The 22,203-nt window shown below is 41.9% G+C and overlaps 1 protein-coding gene across 3 annotated transcripts in view; it reads right to left on the bottom strand.

Annotated features, from left to right (window-relative positions):
- The window catches only part of CRIM1 (cysteine rich transmembrane BMP regulator 1), a 396,377-nt gene that overhangs the window by 349,286 nt on the left and 24,888 nt on the right, over window positions 1-22,203 (bottom strand). For all 3 annotated transcript variants that reach the window (XM_090045237.1, XM_090045229.1, XM_090045246.1), the window contains exon 2: window positions 10,946-11,119. In XM_090045237.1, the coding sequence (XP_089901363.1) occupies window positions 10,946-11,119 (174 nt within the window). The remainder of the gene's footprint in view (window positions 1-10,945; window positions 11,120-22,203) is intronic.

Raw genomic sequence — 22,203 nt, 5'->3', positions numbered from 1 at the left:
GATTCTGCAAGGAGAGAATCACTTCCTTAAATATCTGCTACTTGTCACTGCCTATGGTGGGGAGACACATGGTCATGGAGATAGGAAAGCTAGGTGTGACTGGGAAGGTCAGGAGACTTAAGAATTGCTTGAACAACTTTGGAAGTGATCCATCACAGTAATTTACACCAGGGAAGAGGTCTTTTATGAGATAACGTATGGCATCTTTATAGAAGCACTTCAGTTTCAGATGCTAGAGGTTTCCAAATAAGAGCTTAAACTACTAGTAGAAAGAGGGTATGACTGTCTTTTATCTCAGTAGGGTGGTTAACTGAAATTAAATTATGTACTGAATAGCTACAGCATTTTACAACTAAATTACATTGTAAATTAATATTACAACTAATTTTAAAAAGAATGTGCTTATCCTGCAATCCTAACCCAGACAGTGAATTCTAAGTAGCTTAGAAGTCCAACTGTCTGATGGCCAATTGCTTGCATTTCCAGCTATACACAAGACATCATCTAGAAATACAGAAAGGACAAGGAACTACACTGCCCAAGGAATACAGAATGCATTTATCTTGGGAAACGCAGCTAAACTGTATAAATTTAATGATACAATTACAAATACTTGTGCAGTTCTGCTGTACTGAAGGATGAGTCCTTGTGCAAAGTAGTAAATTAAGATCATATTTTCATTACTAATCTAATGTCAAAACCTAACATCTACTTGAGAATACTGACACAAGTAAAGTGCAGAAAGTATACGCATAGCCATTCAAAATTCATTACTACTTTTAAACGACACTATTCCTTCCTCAGACTCTAGAGCTGTGTATGCATAATACTAATAGAAGTTTAAAAACTACTATTACATTTTTTCTCCATATTTCAGGTTAGGTTTTTGTCTTCAAGCAGCTCCCACTTTAGTTAACAAGCAAAATAAGCACATTCAAGGATACAATTTGGTCCTTTGACAGAATCTCATTCCTGTATTGAAAATACAGGCTAAATTTTAGTCAAACAATTTAAGTTACTTGAGCAAAGCACACATGAATGGGGTGCAGAGAACACAAAATTTTACAGGGTAAAAAAGAGAATTTCAATATACTCATATAATTCAATAAACCACATTTTATTTATTTTGTTAAAATTCTTCAAATAGTAGCTACCTTTAAGACCATACAAATCACGTTGCAGTTCAAAAGAAAAACACTGAGAGTTACTAGTAAACTGAACACAAATATTTAGAATAAAATTGCCTTCTCACATTTGTTGTTCTAAAACTGGTCTAACAGGTAAGGCAACATTTGTCTATACTAAGTTATTCAAGTACATGTGAAAATAATGAAATGTAAAAAGATTGTTAAAATAACTTCAGTCACCTTAAACTGACAAACTACAAGAATTCCAAAAGTAAGAGTTTTTTATTTGGCGGGAGGGCTTGAGAGCAGGAGGGGGGAAGGTGGGGATGGGTTAGGAAAGGTACACAGAGGAATCCTCATTTTATAACAACCTTTTGTTTTGATAATTATAAGCAATTTAAGGGCATTAAAAGCAAGTTTTGTGTCCAAATCAAGAAGAGCAGAAAAGATTATATCTGCTCTTGGGGACAATTTGACCACAATTCCCACCAAAAATCATCATGGGAACTTTATTTGACCATCTGCACAAATTCTGAGAACATTTCAATATTATTTAAATATTTATTTAAATAGTTGATGTTTTCTGTACAGTAGAACCTGACTCATTTGTTTCCAGGTAGTTTGCAACCTGCTCAATTTGTGATGGGTTGTTGTTGATGTGATGTGCTGCTGCTCAGCTACTTGTTGTACCTTTTACTTGTTGTACCTTTTACTTCAAAGGGCATTACATCTTCAATCATGAAGAACCCCTCAGGGAGACCTGTGTAGCTGTTTACTATGACTGTTTACTTCACAAACCTCCATCTTTACAGGAGGTAAGGAAACTAACCCTACAAAGTATCCCGGTTCTACTGTATTATTAGTATTCAGGCATATTTAACTTAAGGATGCTAGACATTACTTTACACCTGGCAACATTCACACTACTGTCTGAATATTACTGAACTAATCCTTTCCAAACCTTTGTACTACACAAGTGCCTAGAAACCCAAAACAGGATTAGTATCCACTGTGCTCAACTCATACAGCAAGATCTTACAATCTAAAGCAATGCATTTGAGGAAGTTATTTTTTTTCCTTTGGATCATAGTAAAACTGCTGGAGGATAAGAACATAAGAATTGTCATGTACTGGTTTGGATCAATGGTACATCTTGCCTAGTTGACACAGTGGCAGAGAGTGGATGCTGAAAGGGAGAGTGAACTGGGTATGACCAGGGTTTTTCCCCCGCACTGTTCCTCTCTCCCTTGCAGCCTCCATCCAGCAGTTAAGGTCTAGGATACACCAAAATACTACTTTGCAAATCGCTCAACTCAACTGGGTACTCAGTGCAGATGTGAATGAGCTTTGAGGAATTCACTAATTATACTCAGTGAAAGATGTGCTTTTCAATAATTTCAGCAGTTACATCCCACTAAGCCCCTAAATGCTTAAAAGAAAGGAGGGACAGCTTATCTTCCAAAACACTGAACTTCATTTAATATCTTACAAAGTGATATTTGAAAAGCTACCTGATTTTTCTTAAGTTTGCATGCTTGGTTTGGTTCCTTACTAGACTAGGATTCTAAAGCATTCTCCATCCACTGACAAGATGTCAGTCTCACAGCTGTCAGAACAAACTGCCATCAAAAGAGCTCTCCTCCTAAAGCTGAACAGGGCCAAAGTTTCTGCCCTGTGTTCAAGAACACAGCTATTAAACAGTCAGGGACGCATCATCAAACTAGTTGTGATGGACATCAGGGAGGGTACAACACGGAACAGTCTAGCAATAATATGCTCTCCCTCTGAAGCCCTGTTGGAGACGGGCCTATTTGTTGTGCAAAGGACAGTCCACCAAGAGAACCATTTCCCTCCTTCAATCAAGGAAGCCATAAGAAACACAACCAGTGATTGCAAGGACAAAAAAAAATAATAAAAAAAAATAAAGAAATAGGCACAGGATTGTGGGTCATAGGTTGATAACAAGTATTCTAAGGGGAGACACTGAGTAGATAACACCAGCCAGCACCCACTGCCCGTGAAATGTGTCCAAGGAATAAGTGGATGCCACCCAATGAACCTGGCCTGCCTAGAGGAGTGACAGAAAAATGGCCCCACAATTGCTCAGATTCCCCCTGGCCAGAGCCTCCTTCCTGGTCTGGTAGACATCAAGTTTATCCAGAGACAGGAGGAGGTTGACCAGGAGATCCTGAAACTTGATTGGGTGTAAAAAAGGGGTAGAGAGAGAAGCTCAGCCAGAACATCAGGAGACAAGTTCCTGAGGAGGCAGTAGAGATGCTGTAGCCTGGCATACACAACGTAGGCACTTGCCAGGATCTCCTTCTACTGACAGAAGTGGTATCGGTGAAGCATGCCAGATGCATGTCTGCAGAGCTCTGTGCAGAAGCCACAAGCTTAGGTCCCCACTGGCTCAAAAGATCAAGATGGAATACAGGCTGGCTCACTGGAAACCCACACCCTTGCCAAGGGTGTCCTGTCATTTGGTGTCTCATTGGAACACGAAGACAGGATGGTGGAGCCTGCAAAGCATAAGCATCTGTCACAGACAGGATAGTGGACTAGATCAGAGGTGCTCAACCTCCAGCTCAGAAAGACTGGCATCTGGCCACGGGGCACACTGAGTCAAGAAATTTGACAGTAGAGGACCAGTGGCAGTTAATACCGTTACCCATCCCCACTACCAAAATCCCCAAGCCCTGCAACCCTCTCCCTACATGGCCATACACCCTTCCCTCTGTGCAGCTTGTTCAGGGCCAGCTCATGCCCTCTTCTCTCCTCCCCCCAACCAGTCTGGACCATATTCCCTCCCCCACACCCTGGGAGGGCTGGACCATGCCCCCCTTCATCCTTCAGGACTGGGCAAGACCCTTTCCCCTTAGGGCTGAATCAGGGCTGCCCCCTTGCCCCTGCAGTGCTTGGTTAGGACAGGGTCATGCCCCATTTCCCCCCGTGCAGCTGGATCAGGGCTGGACTGCCCCCCACCATGTGGCCAGATGGGGTCCCGTTATCCTGCCTCAGGCACCAGAATGGGTCCATTGGCCAGATCCAGTCTCTAGAGGAACCAGACACTGCCCATGTGGCCTGCTGGACAAAAAGGTTGAACACTACTGAGCTAGGTGGATCGCTGGTTTAATCCAGTATGGCACTTACATTCTTAATTCCTGCAGAACATCAAACCAGTGATCCATCTAGCCCAGTATCCTTCCCAACAATAAACCATTCCCTGATGATTTAAAGAAAGGGGGAAAGAAATCCTACAGTAGACAGTAAACTTATACTGATGATACTTTCACCTAGCCTGAGAAATTTATTCTGAATGTTTCAAACTGTTAGGTTTGAAAAGCTCTGGTAACCCCATACTTTGCAGCAAGAACGTGAAATTCAGTGCAGGTTTTGTTTCATGAATGTGCCTGTTTCTAATATGAAAAAAATGCCCATTTGACCAAGTTATAAGACTGAAAACTTAGGTATTCACTTAGTATGCTCAAATTCTCATAATCTGTAATGCTGAACAGACAGCTAATGTGCCATCCCGGTAGAGTGTACCCCATCCCTCACACTCTTCCTTACAACTTGACTAAAGATGCTATTCCCATGCACCAGGCCAGAGGCTATCCTGCTAAGTCAGACTTCTCTAGTTAAAGAACACTTCAGGCCAGGGTGGGCCTGGGCACTAGAACTGAAACCTGACAGTCTTGCTCTCAGTGGGCATCTATACTCACGCCCCAGAGTGGAGGGGGTGCTCTAATTAAAGCGCCGGCAGCATCACATATATTCAGCATCCCATGCTTCAGAATGGCAGCAGGGGCACATTAACTAAAGCTCAACAAACTTTAGTTAAAGCACCCCTGCTGCCATTTTGAAACATAGGGACGCTGAATACACATGGTGTGGAGGCTGCTGGAGCATGCTAATTAGCATGATGTGCTAATTAGTACATGTTGGAGCAGAGCTCCATCACATGTGTAGGTGCCCAATGCCACTACTGCTGCCACTCAGGCAGGCCAGAGAAAGTGTAAGCTATTTCATTTGATTATAAAAGAATTAGCTAAATTGGGGAAGACCTGGAACAATGAGACAGTAAAAGGAGAGACTATTACTAGGAAGCAGTGCATGGGGGAAGGGGAAAGGAGGATCAGCTGCAGAACTGGGAACATGGAACAGAGACTGTTTGGGTAAGGGAGATCAAGAACTTCTGCAGAGATCCTGAATTAAAAGAATACAACCTGGGGGAGAAAATGAAGTAGAGACTAGGCCTAGTTAAGGAAAGATAATGTGACTGAGACAGAGCCAGGTAAAAAAGAAGGTAGACACGCGTGCGCACACACATACAATGGAATTCACAATTCTTGGGTCTCACCATTCTTCCACTTTCAACAGATATCTGTGTAGCAAAATGCGTGGGTCAAGTCCCTATTGTGCTGAAATGGAAAAATGTAGCCTATAATGCATTCATAATGACATTATGCATAGCATCAGGTTTTTCAAGCTCTAAGAACCTACATAAAAAGAACACCAAGGAAGCAAAAGTTACACATTTAGCAGCTAGGAACTATTAAAAGTCAAGTTGGCTGTGCAACTTTAATTCATCCCCTCCTCATCAATATGTATTTTAATATTCTTTAGTTACATGATCACACTTTTCCAGTGTCTGCCTCATTTCTGACAAGATGAATTAGGGTTGTGCAGTAAGAGAGACTGCATCCTGTAAAACAACTCACTTGTTGAGAAAATTGGAGATCTGTACTTGAAGAAAAGGAATGCAGGGGTAGAAAGGATGATCTCACTGCTGCGGCAGCTGAATGCTGATCTGGAAGACTAGAGATTCTCTCTACCTCTGCCAAAAGAGTTCTTATATGGTATTAGTCAAGTCACTTAAACCAGATGGTTGCCACATTCTTCACTTTCTGAATTCCCAATTTGAGATCCTGAATCCAATTTATGGAAGTGCTGAACACCCACTGAGAGAACTCATTCGTCCATATCTGTGGCCTGAATGGAGGTCATACCCTTATTAGGTACATATAAATGACTTGCACAGAAACAGCAACATGTCCCTCCCAAGTCCCCGAGTGGCTCTCCAAAGACCAGCACAGTAATCCTGAGTCCCTGCCTAGTTCTTGCCCAGTCCCATCTCCTGTCCCTGTCTGGTTTCTGCTCAGTAATGTCCCCTGTTCCTGTTCACCTCAGGCTTCTCATCCACAGATTTTACTTAGATTATGGACCTTTGCCTAGTATACCAGCTCCTGCCTCAGGCTCTCAACCTTTAGACTGGTGACCAAGATAGTCAGCTTGACTATTGGACCAGACTGCCTGCACTCTAGTCCTGACAAAACTGCAACCAGTATCAATGGAATCCATGTTTTAAACATTAAATTCTATATATAATACTATGTACTGGGGGGGGGGGAAGAAGAAGGGGGGCAGAAACCAGGTCCTAACCTGGGCACCCAAGTTTAAAGGACACTTTTGAACTTAAAATTGCCATTTGCCTCAGCTCTCATTAACAAAAAAGGCAGGGGGAGGGAAAGGAAATAACGCCTTCCTTCACAAAAGTGTTGTTAATTTGTCATGTTTATGAAGCACTCAGTACTACAGTGAGAATTATAGAAAAGCAGATGAGAAAATAATTCTCTCTATACAGCAAGGTCTGAATAGCGTGCAGTAAATAAAACCTGAAAACACATATAATCTTGTACAAAAAGACTAAAACAAAACACCAAATAACAGTTCATTAAGCATAGTCCATCCTGAACACTCAATGTAGTAGGGGCCCTGTGGAAGTCTGACATGTGATTTTATTAAGAGACTTTTATCTTAGTGAAAACAGATAAGAGAACAACTTAAGCAGGTGTATCAAACATATGGCTGTGGTCTGGACCAGCCCGTAGAGCCCCATCATCCAGCATGAAATGCTGTCCCTGGGTCTAATCAGACCCAGATAGGTCACAACCTGAGCCCATGGCACAGAGCTGGTCCACGGGCTGAATCTGGCCCATGGACCCCTCCCCACTTTCCTCCCCCTCCCTCACTATCCCCCTTCTGCTACTCCAGCCAGTCTGGGACCTGTGCCACATCCAGCACAGATCCCAGAGCAGCCAGAATAGGAGCCACATGCACTGCAGTCCTGCCAGAAAGGCAGCCACTCTGCAAATGGTGGCAGCCCCTGCCAATCTGCTCCATATGTGGCACCTGCTCTGGGACAAGTGCCACATGTAGTACAGGTCCTGGACTGGCTGAAGCAGCTGCAAAATGAGGTATGCTGAGGGAAGGGGTGGGGGAGGCTTCCATGAGCATGATCCAGCCCACAGCCCAGCCTCACACCACTCATCCAGCCCACGGAGCCAGATGACTTTGACAACCCTGACAAAGGTTTCACAAGCAACCACGATTTTAGTAGTTCCTAGTTTGGGTCCAAAATTTTGCAACATTACTGCTCTTTTAACACAGCTGTTTAATCATCTATATGAAGCTTTGTAGATTTCTATTTAAAACTCAAACTTAGTCTCCGTCATATATTTTAGCAGCGAATTCCACGGGCTAATTATGCATCACCTAAGTAAATGCAACAAATCTCACCAAGCCCTTTGCAATTGTGTCTAACAAACAAGCTAAAGGAGTCGCATGTACAAAGTTAGTATTCCACAAGACCCTGAAAACTTGAAATATATCTGAGCATAAGTATCCCCTCCTTTCCAAGGCTACCATGCACAAAATTAATTCTAATTAAATCTGAACCAAAGGATTCTGTAGTTTTTTTGTTTCTTTGTTCAACATAAAGCTAAATACTGTCTCCTCCCTACCTTAGGTCTTCCATAATACCAATTACAGAGATAATATATATGTTTAGTGACTGAGAAGTAAGAATTCTTGAAATTTGTCACGTACCTATCTTCTTATGCAGTCACATTTGAATCCTAATCTTGCCATACAAATCCTACTCTGATGGGCCACACCAGTGTGATCTCTACTTTGCGCTTAGTTACTTCTATTTTAAGCAAATACACACTTAAGTACCTGTTTTAACAACTACAGGAATCAAATTTAACTCTGAAGAGTTCCATCAAGAAATACTTCTTACATAAGAAATTTTCAGACTTGATCAAAATTTTAAATAACCCCAGCCATGTCTTCATAAGCCATGTGTTATTCCATTTGAGCAGTTAACATGCAGATGACCATGTCTGAAGCAGTGGCTTTTCCTTCGGTAGCAGCTTTAATTTAAGCAAAGATTCTGACAGTTTCTTAATTAGGGAAAGGCAAAATGTTCAGTTCAAATTTTTAGCTAAGTGAAACTTTAAAATCTTGTCCTCCAGAGTTTTTGTATCATTCTAACTATGGTTCTTAGCACATGTAGTTAGATCAGTACAACCCCACAGTGTACTTATCAATATAACTGTAAATATACAAGAATAAGCTATACTGTTATAAGCATCTTTATAACAACATAACTTCAAATTTTGAAATAGCATAACATCATCACTTCCTTACAAAATCTGGATGTAGATCTAGTCTGAGAGAATAACAGGTATGTTGTCTCCAAAGTACAAGACAGTAAAGAAATTATCATTCAAATCTGAGATATACATTACATGATTTGTCTTTAATTTTTTCAAAATTCAGAACCTGGAGTGTTACAGATACCAACTAGCAGCTTGAACAAAAACTATTAAGTCCTAGTCTTGACTCTGACAAGACACTTCCACTAGTCTTGGAAACAGATTGAAGGTGCAACGTGGCCATCTAATAAAACTGAACTGACTACCTAACAGAAGCATTCTGAGGGCTACAGTTTTAAGCATAAAAAAATTTAAAAAAAAAAAAATCAATGCCCATTACAAAAAGGTACTTACAGCTAGATTATTGCTATTTCTAGGAGGAAAGAAATATAGCACATATATTATAAAGCTTCCAGTGACAGCTTATCATGAGTAATTTGTTTCCATCCAATTCAGCCCATATGTACTTTTCTTGTGTGCTTTGTTCTGCTTGTGACATACTTCAAGTACAAAACTATAGGGAAAATTCTTTGAAGCAACGTTAAATGATTTAAGTGGTTTTTGTTCTCCTGTTTGTTACAAACACCAAATACTTTGAAGACGTAAGAAATAGTCAAGATTCATTCCTGGACACCAAAAGCCTTGTTAAAGTAAATGACATTCCCATAAAATAACAAACCTTAAATGTGGTTTCTATTAGGAGGTACCTGCTAGACTCCTAACAGTTGTTGACTGTTGATATCTAAGTACTAACATTGCACTGCACTGCACAGCGTGACTTACATTACCCATGCCTTTTCACATATTAGACTTATTTCTTCTCAATTTAGTAGCAGAGAAGAAAAGGAAAAGAAAAGAAAAGGCCATTCACAACAGTTTTTTCTTGAAGAATGATAGAGCACAATTAAAATTATAGCAGTACCCACATAGATCTCACTATAGCAAAACTGCAAGCTAAAGCAGCAAAACAATATATAAGCAAATTGGTTTTAGCTCACACAATAAAGAAACACAATATGGAGTATTACTTGTTACCTTATTAGGTAAATAAAGGCTGTATTAGGCATACTTTCCTCTATAGCTAGGACTGGAACCACAAGATATCTTATACCTCTTGACTGGGTTTAACAGATCAAATCTGGCATAGACTCATTTAGGTTTTTCAACTAAATTCTTCCATGTTTTTCTAATTTGGACTTTGCAAACTTTAACAGGTTTTTCAAGTTACTATGATATTCCATGACTTAGTTCATAGTTCTCAAGCAATCACTTCAGCAGTTCTCTTAACACACTTTCTTGACCAAAATTTATTAATTTATTTAAACCACTATCACACTCAAACCAATATGACTAGCCTTATTAGCATTAGTTTTAAACTTCATTCAATTATTTCTTGTTTGTCAATTGCTGTTGAACTGGATTCACTTGTTCATAGACTTAGGGTAATATCCTTGCAAGTTCTTAGAATGTATTGGAAAACAAACAGTATGACAAAGTCAAGTCACATTACCAGCTCTTCAGACCACCATGTTTTCAATGCCAGTTGAAAAACAGTTTTAAAGTACAATATGAGAGTATGATTACAAAGCTGATAACAAATCTGTCCCAAACATATCCAAGCAGCATATAATGTACCAAAATAATAAGTTCTCTGAAACTAGATACATGATTCCTCTAGCTTATTTCAGATCCAACTGTTCTGTATGCTTATGCATGTAAGAGACAACAAGGAATTTGAGACATTATGTACTTCTGCAGAGACAGATGCAGCAGGTCAGAGTCCATCAAACTTTATGAGTCAAGTCCACAAAAAAATCCTAAACTTTTCTGATCTTATTTTTTATCTGTGTTATTGAAACATATTTATTCATAGATTCATCATTTAAATATCATATTAGTTCAACAAGTAACTTTATCACAACTCTCAAAATATATGAAGCAGCACAAAATACAGCTCCCTAAATTGTTCCTTCACATACAATGTAGACAAAGGACCATCTAAACAGGACAAATGGAATCAGTTTCGTATTTGTAAACAGTTAAATACTTTTAAAATGCACAAGTCAAGTTTAGTTCCATCTATATTAAAAAAACTGAGGAGGTCTCAAAAGCCAAGCTGAATAAAACTGCATCTTCCTTAAACCTCATATTGTTAATATTCTCTTAACTCCAAAAACCAGACCAGTCTTCCAGAAGTAAAAAGCAATGATTGCCTGAAGCCATTTCTGCCTTCCTAATGTGATAATACTTGATCCTAGACCGTAATGAAAGGCATGCTGAGAAATTACACACTGGAAATTATTGAAGGCAAGTGCTTACCTTCAATCCTTTTTAAAGCCGACAGGCAAGTATCCCGGCTTGGAAACTCAAATGGATTATTACAGGTCCGAATGGTGTCACATTCACATTTCCCATTGATTATATTACAACCGGTTATAAGATTTTCATTGCAAGGTTCAAATCCAAGTAGCTGGTCATCATCCCAATTTTCATCTGAAAAATAAAAAGGAAATCAGTGTTCACACAAGTTCAAATGCACTGAAGTTAGGCACAGGATTGAAAGCATTAGATTTATTTTCAAACCTTTTTTTAATTGGAATAACTTCTATATTTTTAAAATAATACCTTAGATTATACTTATTTTATATTAAAATATAGGGCCAAATGCAACATAGGAGTATAGAGTTAGAAGAGCCACCACACCCAATCCCATGCTTTTGCAAGCAATCATTTATTAAAGGAATCCCCAAATTAGTACTGCAAACCCTCACATCCAATCAGAAGGAACAATACCCCAAACACCAACTACCCTATCAACCACAGGTAAAAGCAGGAAGTTTAAGGGCACTACCAACACAACAGGGAAGTCATTTGGTTAATATATTCTCAGAGGAGCCTGAAAGGAAGGTCATGCCCTATACTGTGGTGGAAGGCATGCCTCCTCCCCAAATCCATTCCAATGTGACCAAAAAATATTTTCTGAAACAAGATACTTAGAATGTGACGTCCAAATCTGGTATCTACTGACTTTTATTTCCATATCTTCATACTAATAACAGTATTTGAGTTTGCAGGTAATTGAATTCTGTGCATGGGTGAAAACAGGCACTTAAAATAACACTCTTATGCTTTGGCTAACTGCAATACCTTTTGCAAGCTACTTGAAGTCAGAATGATTTAGCATAGAAAAAAGAAGCATTCAAGGCAATCTGGAATAATTATGTTTATGAAAGGGAAGTCAAAATAGTCTTATTGAATCAGATAACTAGACATGTTCAATCCAGCTAAATAAAATAATCCATCCTGCATATAGTTCATCTAAAGCATTTACTTCAAGAGGTCATGTCAAATACTCTAGCAAATAAGAGCTGGATAAATTGCAAGTAATGTCATGACCAAAGAACTTTCTAATATCCAGACGTGCTCCTCACTATGCTAGAAGAAATGATTGAGTCACAGGCTCCTTTGCTACCATCTGCTAATGGAGGGGGGTTTTTTTGCTCAATGGCTGATACTATTGCTGAAACAAGAAAATATAGTTCTTAAATTCAATGCAAATATGATAAATGCAAGTTTACATACAGTTGAAACAGACCTGGTTAAATACAATATACCTGAAGAGTAAGACATAATACACCGCAAATCATTCTTCTATATTGGAAAGTGCAACACCCTTTAAAGTCTGCAGACAGTACAGATAATGGGAAACTGATTTAAATTTAAAAGCAATAATAAAAGTCAGCAAAGATGTAAAGGAGTTTCAAAAATAATGCAGAGCAGTTAACCTCTTTATGGGAGAAAAGTATTTATTTACAAGCAAGTCTTGGGCAAGTCACTTTTGTGTACTCATTTGCAATATCTGTGGCCTTTGATACAGAAACACAAAGTTGCCTAAAAACATATAATGGAGCACGTGCATGTTTTCTCATAATATTGTAATACTACTCTATTCTATACAGACATCTGTACCTTTTGGTTGCCTCAGTTACTATTAAGACTGCAATTTTGGGAGCAGTATCAAGAACTGAGACAGAATAAAAGGTATGTCTCTCTGAAAGGTCTGTGTACTAGGTCATCTCTCTGTGTTCAACTATGTACACCTGGTTGTGGGAGAAAAGGAGGCAGCACTTCACCCTGGTATACAAGGAATAATTAGCTACATATGGACTTTTACACAGTATTTCCTCACTACCTCTCAGCCCAGTAAGCCCCTAGTCTAGTGTGCACTAAACTCCAGATCACTTCTGTTTTTCCAGTGGAGATGCACGTCTAGCATATGCTACGAATTCTCCAAGTGATACTTTAAACTGTCCTTAGCCTTGAAGTAGGAACCACAGCCCAACATATGATTGGGCTCCTAACAACTCCAACTAGCACCTCCATTTCTGTTCATAACATATCAAGATGGAGCCTTTCCTGGATGGCAGTAAGATGGGTTGGGCCCTGTATAAGCAAAGACAGCCTACATTTAAAGAGTTCTCCACCATGCCTATCAGTTGGGAAGCAGAATTCTGCTTTATTGATGACAATGCCTGGAGCTAGAGGCAGCAGGAACTGTGGCTCTGATCAGCTGCAAGACTCTCTGGGTCCCAGTATTACTAGACAACAATTATGTCTCTCTCCAATCTGATCTTATGACGTTGGTATTTATGGCAGAATGAAGGAAATCAAATAGATGTGCTGGCTTATTCAAGCATAAGGGTTTCCAAGAGGGAGTTTTGGTCTCTCTATATTTCGTATTTTGTTCAGCTGAGAAGATATTCATAACTGATGTCCCCATCTTGAGCCACAGCTGATTATGTACCCCACCACAGAAATGTAGTCAAAGTCTCCCACTGTCAAAATACTACAGAAGTCACCCTGGCTCCAGAGGCTGGATCTGGATTATGAGGTTACCAACCCCTCATCTAGCAAGTAATTTTGTGCGACTTGACAACACTTTCCTGGTTGCCCACTTTCCAGACAATACATCATTTCAGTGAATGGGAAAGATTGTACAGATACCGCATCAGTAAGAAGACATCCTCTTGAGAGGTCTGGAAGCTGATCATCCAGGAATAAGAAAACAGCTTCTTACAGGCACTCAGTAAAAGATACTTGTGGCCAGGAACAGGTGGAAAAAAAGAGACACAAACTGAAATGGCTGTCTTAACCCCATTGTTTTGCTTTCTTATTTTTTGTTTGGTTACTTAATATAAGTGCATTCAACTGTGACATTAAAGTTGTATCCTTAAAGCAGAGCAGCACTTTGGGATAAGAAAGGCATGCAGCTCTCTCTCTTAGATTGAGCATCCTGATCCTGAATATTATAACTGCCACCCTCCTAGTTCTCATAGCAGGGGGATGGGGAGACCCATGACACCCAGATCTGTGCATGGATTTGGGGGTTTTTAAATCAGAGAATTTGCAGGGTTTTTCATCAGAAAAACCAGGATAACCTAATAATAATCCACTTGATTCTTGCTAATGTTTCTTTATTAGATAGGTGTTAATGAATCTGTCTCCTTTTTAATGGTCTTGAAGTTCCACTACTTCAACTATTCTTTCTTCTGCAATTATGTTGTCTGATAGACATTCCTGGTAATGACTCATTTCATAGCCCTGCAGACTACTTTTAACTGTAGCTAAAAATTTTAACTCCCATGTGGTAATATTAACTCCGGTGAAGTACTGGAGGCACTGTTAAGACACTCAGGAAGACCAGAATTTGATTTAAAAATCTGAATAAGTACATTTAACTATGATGACCACAGAACCACTGACAATCTTTTTCAACTAATTTTGACCATTTTTGCCTAGTGCCTTGTGTTTTTTAAAACTTAATATATTACTGAACATTCCAAAGAAGTTATATTGATTTTTGCTTTGATTTCAAATGGAATTATACAGCACTAGGCCCCCAGCATATTAGTAAAGCTTCTAAATTCTCTTTTGCTGGAGAAAAATGTGTTGTGTTACCTGTGATGATGCACCACACAATCTGCACCCTCTTTTTCAAAATCTTAGATCTGCCCATGTATCTTATAATGATCTTTTCAGTAAAGCATAATTTCATGTCAAACAGTGAGGCGACTAAGTTAGCTGGAACACTTATAGCCACAAGACAATGGAATTTTATGTTCACTCTTTTATGCTGTTAACTAGTACTAGGATGCCAGCATAAACCAAGAGATGCATTCTTTTAACACAATGCAAGTGCAAGATGCTTCAGTTCATACAGAATACACAGAAATCTACTGAATTCTTTCCATATGCCTCTCCCCTATCCTGATTCAGGATTAAAGGAGACTCTTCCTCTGAAAAACCACTGCATTTCTGATATTTACTCAAACTACACTTTTGACGCTTTCCTTTCATTTTTTTGGAAAACAATGCTTCATTTTCATGAATGGCTCTTTCACTTTTTTCTACATAATCCTATAAGTAGAGCTGTAGGATGGTGAAGTGTCTACTTCCCTGACCTCTTTACAATACAAAAGCAGTTAGAAGATTCGTAACTGAACACTATCATTAGAAATACAGTAACCATGGCTAGGGACAGAAGTTACATATAAACTAGTATAAGCTATTGAAAACCAGTTCAAATCTGAAACAGAATTTCACTGCACATATACTGCTTTCAAAATGGCCAAAGCTAGTTTAAAATAAACCTGGATGAATGTAGTATCAGGATTTACTGATTGAGGTTAAATTAGTTTATTGCACTTCTGTCCAAAATCCCCTCACTGTACCCCAGTATCCCAGAACACTTTGAACCTCACCCCAAGAACCTTCCCTCAGAAGGTTGGGCAGGCTGATCTTGGCCCAAGCTGTCTGCTCTAGCTGAGCAAGGAGGTATGCTCTAGAGCCCGCTAGCTCCTAGCCTGGGCCACTGCAGGCATGTGGCTGCATTTCCAGAATCAGAACTGAATGTCCATTCACTTGGTTCAACCTGAGCAGCTTAGATTAACCTGCAAAGACTGAATCAATACAGCCTCAAGCCTTTTGACTGTCTGTACTTAGCCTATTAAAAGGACTGAATATGCCCTTTTCTAGAGAGGAAAACTACAATTGTTAGCAACTACCCCAAAGCTTGTCTTTTGATACATAGCTTGCAACATACCAACCATGTGCTGAAAAAGTAAACGTGCAAAGAATTAGTACAACATTACTCCTGAAAGGACAACGTATAAAGAGAGACACCAACTTGAAAGTGGTGCACTGAAATTGTAAGGGAAAGCTTTAATTTTTAAGTTACTTTGTAGCAAACTTTCTTCCTTCAGCTTCCTTGCCTTTAAAAACAAACAAACAAACAAACAAACAAACAAAAAAAGATATCTGTGTATATTCACATCTTTTTTCTGCATGCTCTTTCAGTTCATCTTCATCCAAAGAATTTGCTCTTCAAATCTTCATTTTCACTCTGCTGGACATGTAGCAGTGCTTCATGTTCAAAGACAAAGTCAACATACTGTTCTCCCCACACTATCCCTTATCTCACATAATGTATCCTTTTCAAGACAGTGAAGGAAAAAAAACTACACACTACAATCCCAGGGGTCCCATAAACAAGCATGAACACTGAAAGTTTAAACATTTTGAAACCATATGTATAATCTTCAACTAATCTTCAGTGCACATATACTGCTTTCAAATGTACAAGAGTTTCCTAATGTATTCTCATAAGGTTAAACACATACTTCAGTTAAATGCATGTAATTATTTCCATTCTAAACTTTACCTACTTGTAATTTTGTGAAATTTTGACAGCTAGGTTGAATTGTACAAAACTAGAAATTAGAATCCAAGTGGGAAAGGAAAATGAATGAAAGTGGCTCTGCAATTTTAAACATGAATGCTGTTTTAATTCAGTTTTAATTTAAAGTTTTCACACTCCTCAGAGCATCAAAACTGAAAGAGTTGAAGGATGACATTTGAAAGGGGCAAATAAATCACCCTTGCTGGGTGAAATCTTACTCCATGCCAGGCTCATAACTGTCAAATCAAAGCTAAATTCTGAGAACATGCATTAAAATTTTCCTAATCTTGTGAAGCACAGTCCTAAAAAAAAGACATGTTGCACATTAATAGAGTATTGCTGTCCACTGAAACAGTCAATCAATTGTATGAATTAAGAACAACTGGGACTCCGAAGGAATCCTGCAAGACCTTCTAAAGTGAAAGGGTATGTGTCTCCTGCTTCCACAGGAAGAGAACACCACAAACTTAGGGAAGGGAGGATGAAGGAATAGAATTTACTATCACTACTTAAAGGGAGGTAGGCTTTTTTCTAAACTAGGGGTTCCCCAACTGTGGTATGTATATCCCCAAGCTATCACTGCAGGGAGAAATTGTGTAATGGCAGATTTAATTTTCATTATAATAATAATTGGCATTTAAGAGGTTAAAATATAAAACACATGCTGGGAGGGGTACACAGGCAGCCAGTAAATCTGGAAGGGGGTACGCAATAACAAAAAGCTTGGGAACTTCTACTCTAAACCTAGAGAAGGTACAAGAGGAAAGGATATCCATGAAAGGAGCTTGCGCTTCTATACTGGTAACAGTACACCCAAACTCAAGTCATGAATCAGGGACTAGCACTGATAGAAATTTTTGCAAAAGGTTTTTCTTTAGGAAAATTTGCCCATTTGCCAAATATCTAAATCATGTGAAGAAGTGCCAGTTCATATATTAATCAGAAAAAAATGTTTTTTGATTTCTTGATGAATCTATGAAACTTCTGGTCAAAAGCAGAATCCAATCAACCACAGAATAATTGATAACCTAAGGGTAAGGACACGTTACCTGGGATGTGAATGGGAGCCAGATTTCAAGTCCTTACTACACCCAATTCATTGCAAGGACTTAACATTGGGATCCTACTACCTATATCCTGGTGTCTGACTCTTTGGCACACTGGGTAGGGCAGTCTTGGTCCTGTTGAAACTGCTCAGGTTATTGGCTCTTCAAACACACAGTTCAGAGGAGTTTCATACCAGTATGGATGGGGTAAAAACAAGGATACAACAAAGTCTTCTGCCTAGTTCTAGCAAGGACTGCCCATACTCGGCATACACACAAAACACTTACGCAGGCCGGGGAGAAGAGAGAAGGACGAAAATGAGTAGGACAGTGATAGAAGGTCCCCAAAAAGGTCACTTAAATTAGTCCAGCTTGTGCATGTTTTAAAATTATTCCTAACTCATTTATTTTCAGATCTTCTCTACATTGTTCATATCTTCATCTATATTGGTACAACTCTTTTGCAATTTTGTTGAGAGTCCCTTGATATCTAACATTAAAAAAAAAAAACCCTGCAGTTCTTGAGTCATTATGTAAGAATTTCATTCATTTTTTCCTCAAAGTCATCCTGCAACCATAAGAACTACAGGAAAAGAGGTTTGAATAACTGTTTAAAAGTCAAATGAAGATAAAGAATCCTAAATAAAGGTGTAGACACTAATTTAATATATCATTCCTTGATAGGATAAAGGACTCAGATAAGGTGCAGTGGACTCTATTTCTCTAGACCAGGACTGTCCAGCTGCTGGGCAGCTGGCAGCCACATGCAATGGGGGTGCTCCCAACACCACAAAGACAGCTCCCCGGCCACACAGGCAGCCCACCCTGAAGCCTGGGCTCCTACCACCACATATGCCATGTAGGCAGCCCAGATCTCCCACTGTGCAGGCACCCCAAAGCACAGGCAGCCCAGCACTCTCCCACACCAGGCTATCAATGGCAGCCTGGCCCCCTCCAGTAGAGGGACTTTGCCCCCAAAAGCAGGGGACAGGAACCAAGGGCCAAAGGCAGAAGGGAAGCCTTGCTACCAGTATCACCACTGCAAGAGCCACAGATGGAGTGGAGGCCAGGCAGGCTATTGTGGGCCACATGTTAACCCCCTCACAGAGCACATGCAGCCCACAAACCACCAGTTGGACAGCTCTGATCTAGACTCGTGGCTACACTCAAGACATCTCGGTCTGATGCAAGACCACAACAGATTTGAAATCTCTAGATCTATCTGGTGAATCATGTGTAGATGCCAGCACACCTCTCAGTGCTACTAATGCAAAGCCCCTGTTGAATCCTGGCTGAGAATCACCGATCTAAACTTAAGGCAAAGTTTTGATTCTGTGCCTCATAAACAGGGATGCAGGTTTTCTATTCTCCATGGGGAAAAAAGTGGTAAAACATGAATTTTCTCCTTAAAGGAGAACACAGCAAACAGCAGTTTTCCCCTTGCAGACTGGCAGAGTTCCAGCCTGCAGGGGCAGGAGAAGGGAGATAGTTTCATAGTTTCATAGTAGCTAGAGTCGGAAGGGACCTAGGTAGATCATCTAGTCCGACCCCCTGCCTTAGCAGGAAAGAGCACCGGGGTCAGATGACCCCGGCAAGGTGCTCATCTAACTTCCTTTTAAAAATCCCCAGGCTAGGAGCCTGCACCACTTCCCCTGGAAGCTGGTTCCAGGCCCTAGCCACCCTGACTGTGAAGTAGCGCCTCCTAATATCTAATCTAAACTTACCCTCCGCCAGTTTGTGACCGTTATTCCTGGTCACTCCTGGCAGTGCACGGGGGAACAGGGACTCCCCCAATACCTGCTGATCCCCCCTGACCAGTTTGTAGCAGGCCACAAGGTCCCCCCTTAGCCTTCTCTTGTGGAGGCTAAACAGGTTCAGGTCCCGTAGCCTATCCTCATAAGGCCTGCCCTGCTGACCCCTGATCATACGAGTGGCCCTCCTCTGAACTCTTTCCATATTGTCCACGTCCCTCTTGAAGTGTGGCGCCCAGAACTGGACGCAGTACTCCAGCTGCGGCCTGACCAGTGCCGCATAGAGGGGGAGGATCACCTCCCTGGACCTGCTCGAGATGCATCTGTGGATGCATGATAGGGTACGATTGGCCTTCTTGACTGCCTCCCCACACTGCCGGCCCATGTTCATCGTGGAGTCAATGACGACTCCAAGATCCTTTTCCGCCTCCGTGCTGGCAAGAGGAGAGTTCCCCAACCTGTAAGTGTGGTGCCGGTTCTTCCTCCCCATGTGCAACACCTTGCACTTATCAGTGTTAAACCCCATCCTATTCTCATCCGCCCACCGTTGCAACCTGTCAAGGTCAGCTTGTAGCCTATTGCATCCTTCTAGTGCACCCACATCCCCCCACATCTTAGTGTCATCAGCAAACTTGAACAGGGTGCTTTCTACCCCCTCATCCAAGTCACTGATGAAGATGTTGAACAGTGCAGGCCCGAGGACCGAGCCCTGCGGAACCCCACTGCCCACATCCTTCCAGGTCGAGAAGAACCCATCCACTACCACCCTCTGGGTGCGGCCCTCCAACCAGTTGGCGACCCATTTGACCGTGTGGGCATCGACACCACAGTCTCTCAGCTTTTTGATGAGGACAGGGTGAGAGACAGTGTCGAAAGCCTTCCGGAAGTCCAAAAAGACTACATCCACAGCAACCCCTGCGTCTAATGATTTGGTGACCTGATCGTAAAAGGCCACCAGGTTGGTCTGACAAGACCTGCCACTGATGAACCCATGTTGGTTGCCCCTGAGCATGCATTCCCCCGCAAGGCCCTCCTGGATGTGTGCCAGGATAATTTTTTCAAAGGCAGAGGGAGCTACTCTCATGCTGCATGGCTGCCATAAGCATGTGTATGTACTCCATATGCATGCATATGTGCACATACACATGCTTATGGCAGCCACACAGCACGAGAGTAGCTCCAGCAGGTAAGTCTGGAGATGGGGGGTAGAGGATTGAGGCCCCCATAGTGAGGGAGGGAGTTGGGAAGGGCTGCGGCTGGGAGTGCTGCCCAGCTGAGGCAATATGTGGAGTTTGGAGCTTGGGACCCAGGGCCAGAGTGGCACCACACAGGCACAGGGCCTGGCTGTGGAATGGGATGGAGTCACAGGCAGCCTGTCTAGGGGATGACTGGCTCCCCACCACTACACACACTCCCCGAGGGACATGGGGGGAGCGGGTACATGCCCCCTAGATTTGTGCACCAGATAGTGGTAGATGCAAGCTGCCTGCTACAGGCACTTGGTTCCCCGACCTCCTAACCTCCCCCCAGGGCCTCTGTGGCCCAGCAGGTCAACTTGGCCCAACAGGGCAGGGTAGGGAGGCTCAGTGCCACATCCAGGAGGCTCACACTGTGATGGGAAAATGCCCCCTGCCCACCTGGCAGCAGTGAGTGTGGTGGCACATTGTTGTTATGCCCCTCCCACTGCTGCCCAGTAGGCAGGGACACCTTGACATGGCACCATGGGGCTCCCAGCTGTAGCACCGAATTTCCCTACCCAACTCTGCCCTGCCACACCAGGTCCTACCTGCTGGGCCTTGGACACACCTGGGAAGAGGGCAGCAGGGTGGAGAGCCCCAAGCCCACAGCATGCAACCCATATCTGCCCTTTCCCCTCATGGGCTCCACTCCAGCCATGCCACCTGTGGAGCCATGCTCCATACTCCACTTGGGCTGGAGCAGCCACCACCTCCCATGAGTGACAGTCAGGGCTCAGACACTGCTGCAGAAGGGCAGGAGACTGCGGACCTAGGTCCCTGGCTCTACAGCCCTGGCAGGTCAGCCCCCCTACTCTCTGGCAGGGCTGGAGGGGGCTGGGGATTATGAGCCAGGAGTGAGGGGCACCAGCAGGGCCAGGAGGAGGGCAGGGGATGTGGGCCAAGAGTGAAAGGCCCAAGGGACTGTGGGCCAGGAGTAAGGGGCACCAGCAGGTTTGGGGAACTGTTTGCCTGGGATTGAGGAGCAATGGTATGGGCAGGGCACATGCATTTCAGAGCTACTGAGCACCACCAAATGTCAGGGGGGGTGGGGGGTGGCATGGGGGATGGAAAACAGCCACAGCTGGATCCTTATCCTGGTGAGTGAAGAGTGGAGGGACAGCTCTGATTTTCCATGATAAAATACCCAAAATCAAACTCCAGGATGTACAGGTATTTAAAATGTATTGTATTACACTGGTAGGCTTTCAAATTGCTTTGAAGTTGTAGATATATCAATAAAAATATTATGTTCAACTCTCACTCAGAGAAAACCAGGATCCCTGCTCATAAGAAATTACTGGACAGACAGACAAGGAAGAGGATCAGTGCTGCATTCATGAAGTGGATATGGAGCTGGCTCAAGGGAAGACCTCAGTAGGTTATGTTGAAAAGGCTGTTACTGAACTGGAGGGCACTCAGAAATGTAAGACCTTGTTATATGGTAATTCTGGGGAACTCCTGGAGCTCTTAACCCAGGGGCGGGCAATTATTTCAGGCGGAGGGCTGCTAACTGAGTTTGGGCAAGTTGTCAATGGCTGCATGGGTAGCCCTGCCCCTTGACAAGTACGCCATCCCTGGTTGCCATCTGATGACCAGAAGTCCTACCCCCTAATGTTTGCCACCAGAAGTCCCTCCCCTTGCCCCCAGAATTACTCCTTTCAGCAAAGCGTTATGCCATCTCAGAACCAGAAAAATACCAAATTCGATTCTAAAAGAAAACATCTACAACATTCATTAATTTAATTTCAAAAAATATTTTTGTCCTGATTTACATGCGTTTGTGTAGTGTACATAGAGGTGATTG

Source organism: Crocodylus siamensis, chromosome 1, assembly GCF_052110815.1.
Source record: "Crocodylus siamensis isolate JL-2025a chromosome 1, ASM5211081v1, whole genome shotgun sequence".
NCBI lineage: Eukaryota > Metazoa > Chordata > Crocodylia > Crocodylidae > Crocodylus > Crocodylus siamensis.
The sequence above is the reverse complement of the archived record's forward strand: the minus strand, read 5'-3'. Positions and strand labels throughout refer to the sequence as shown.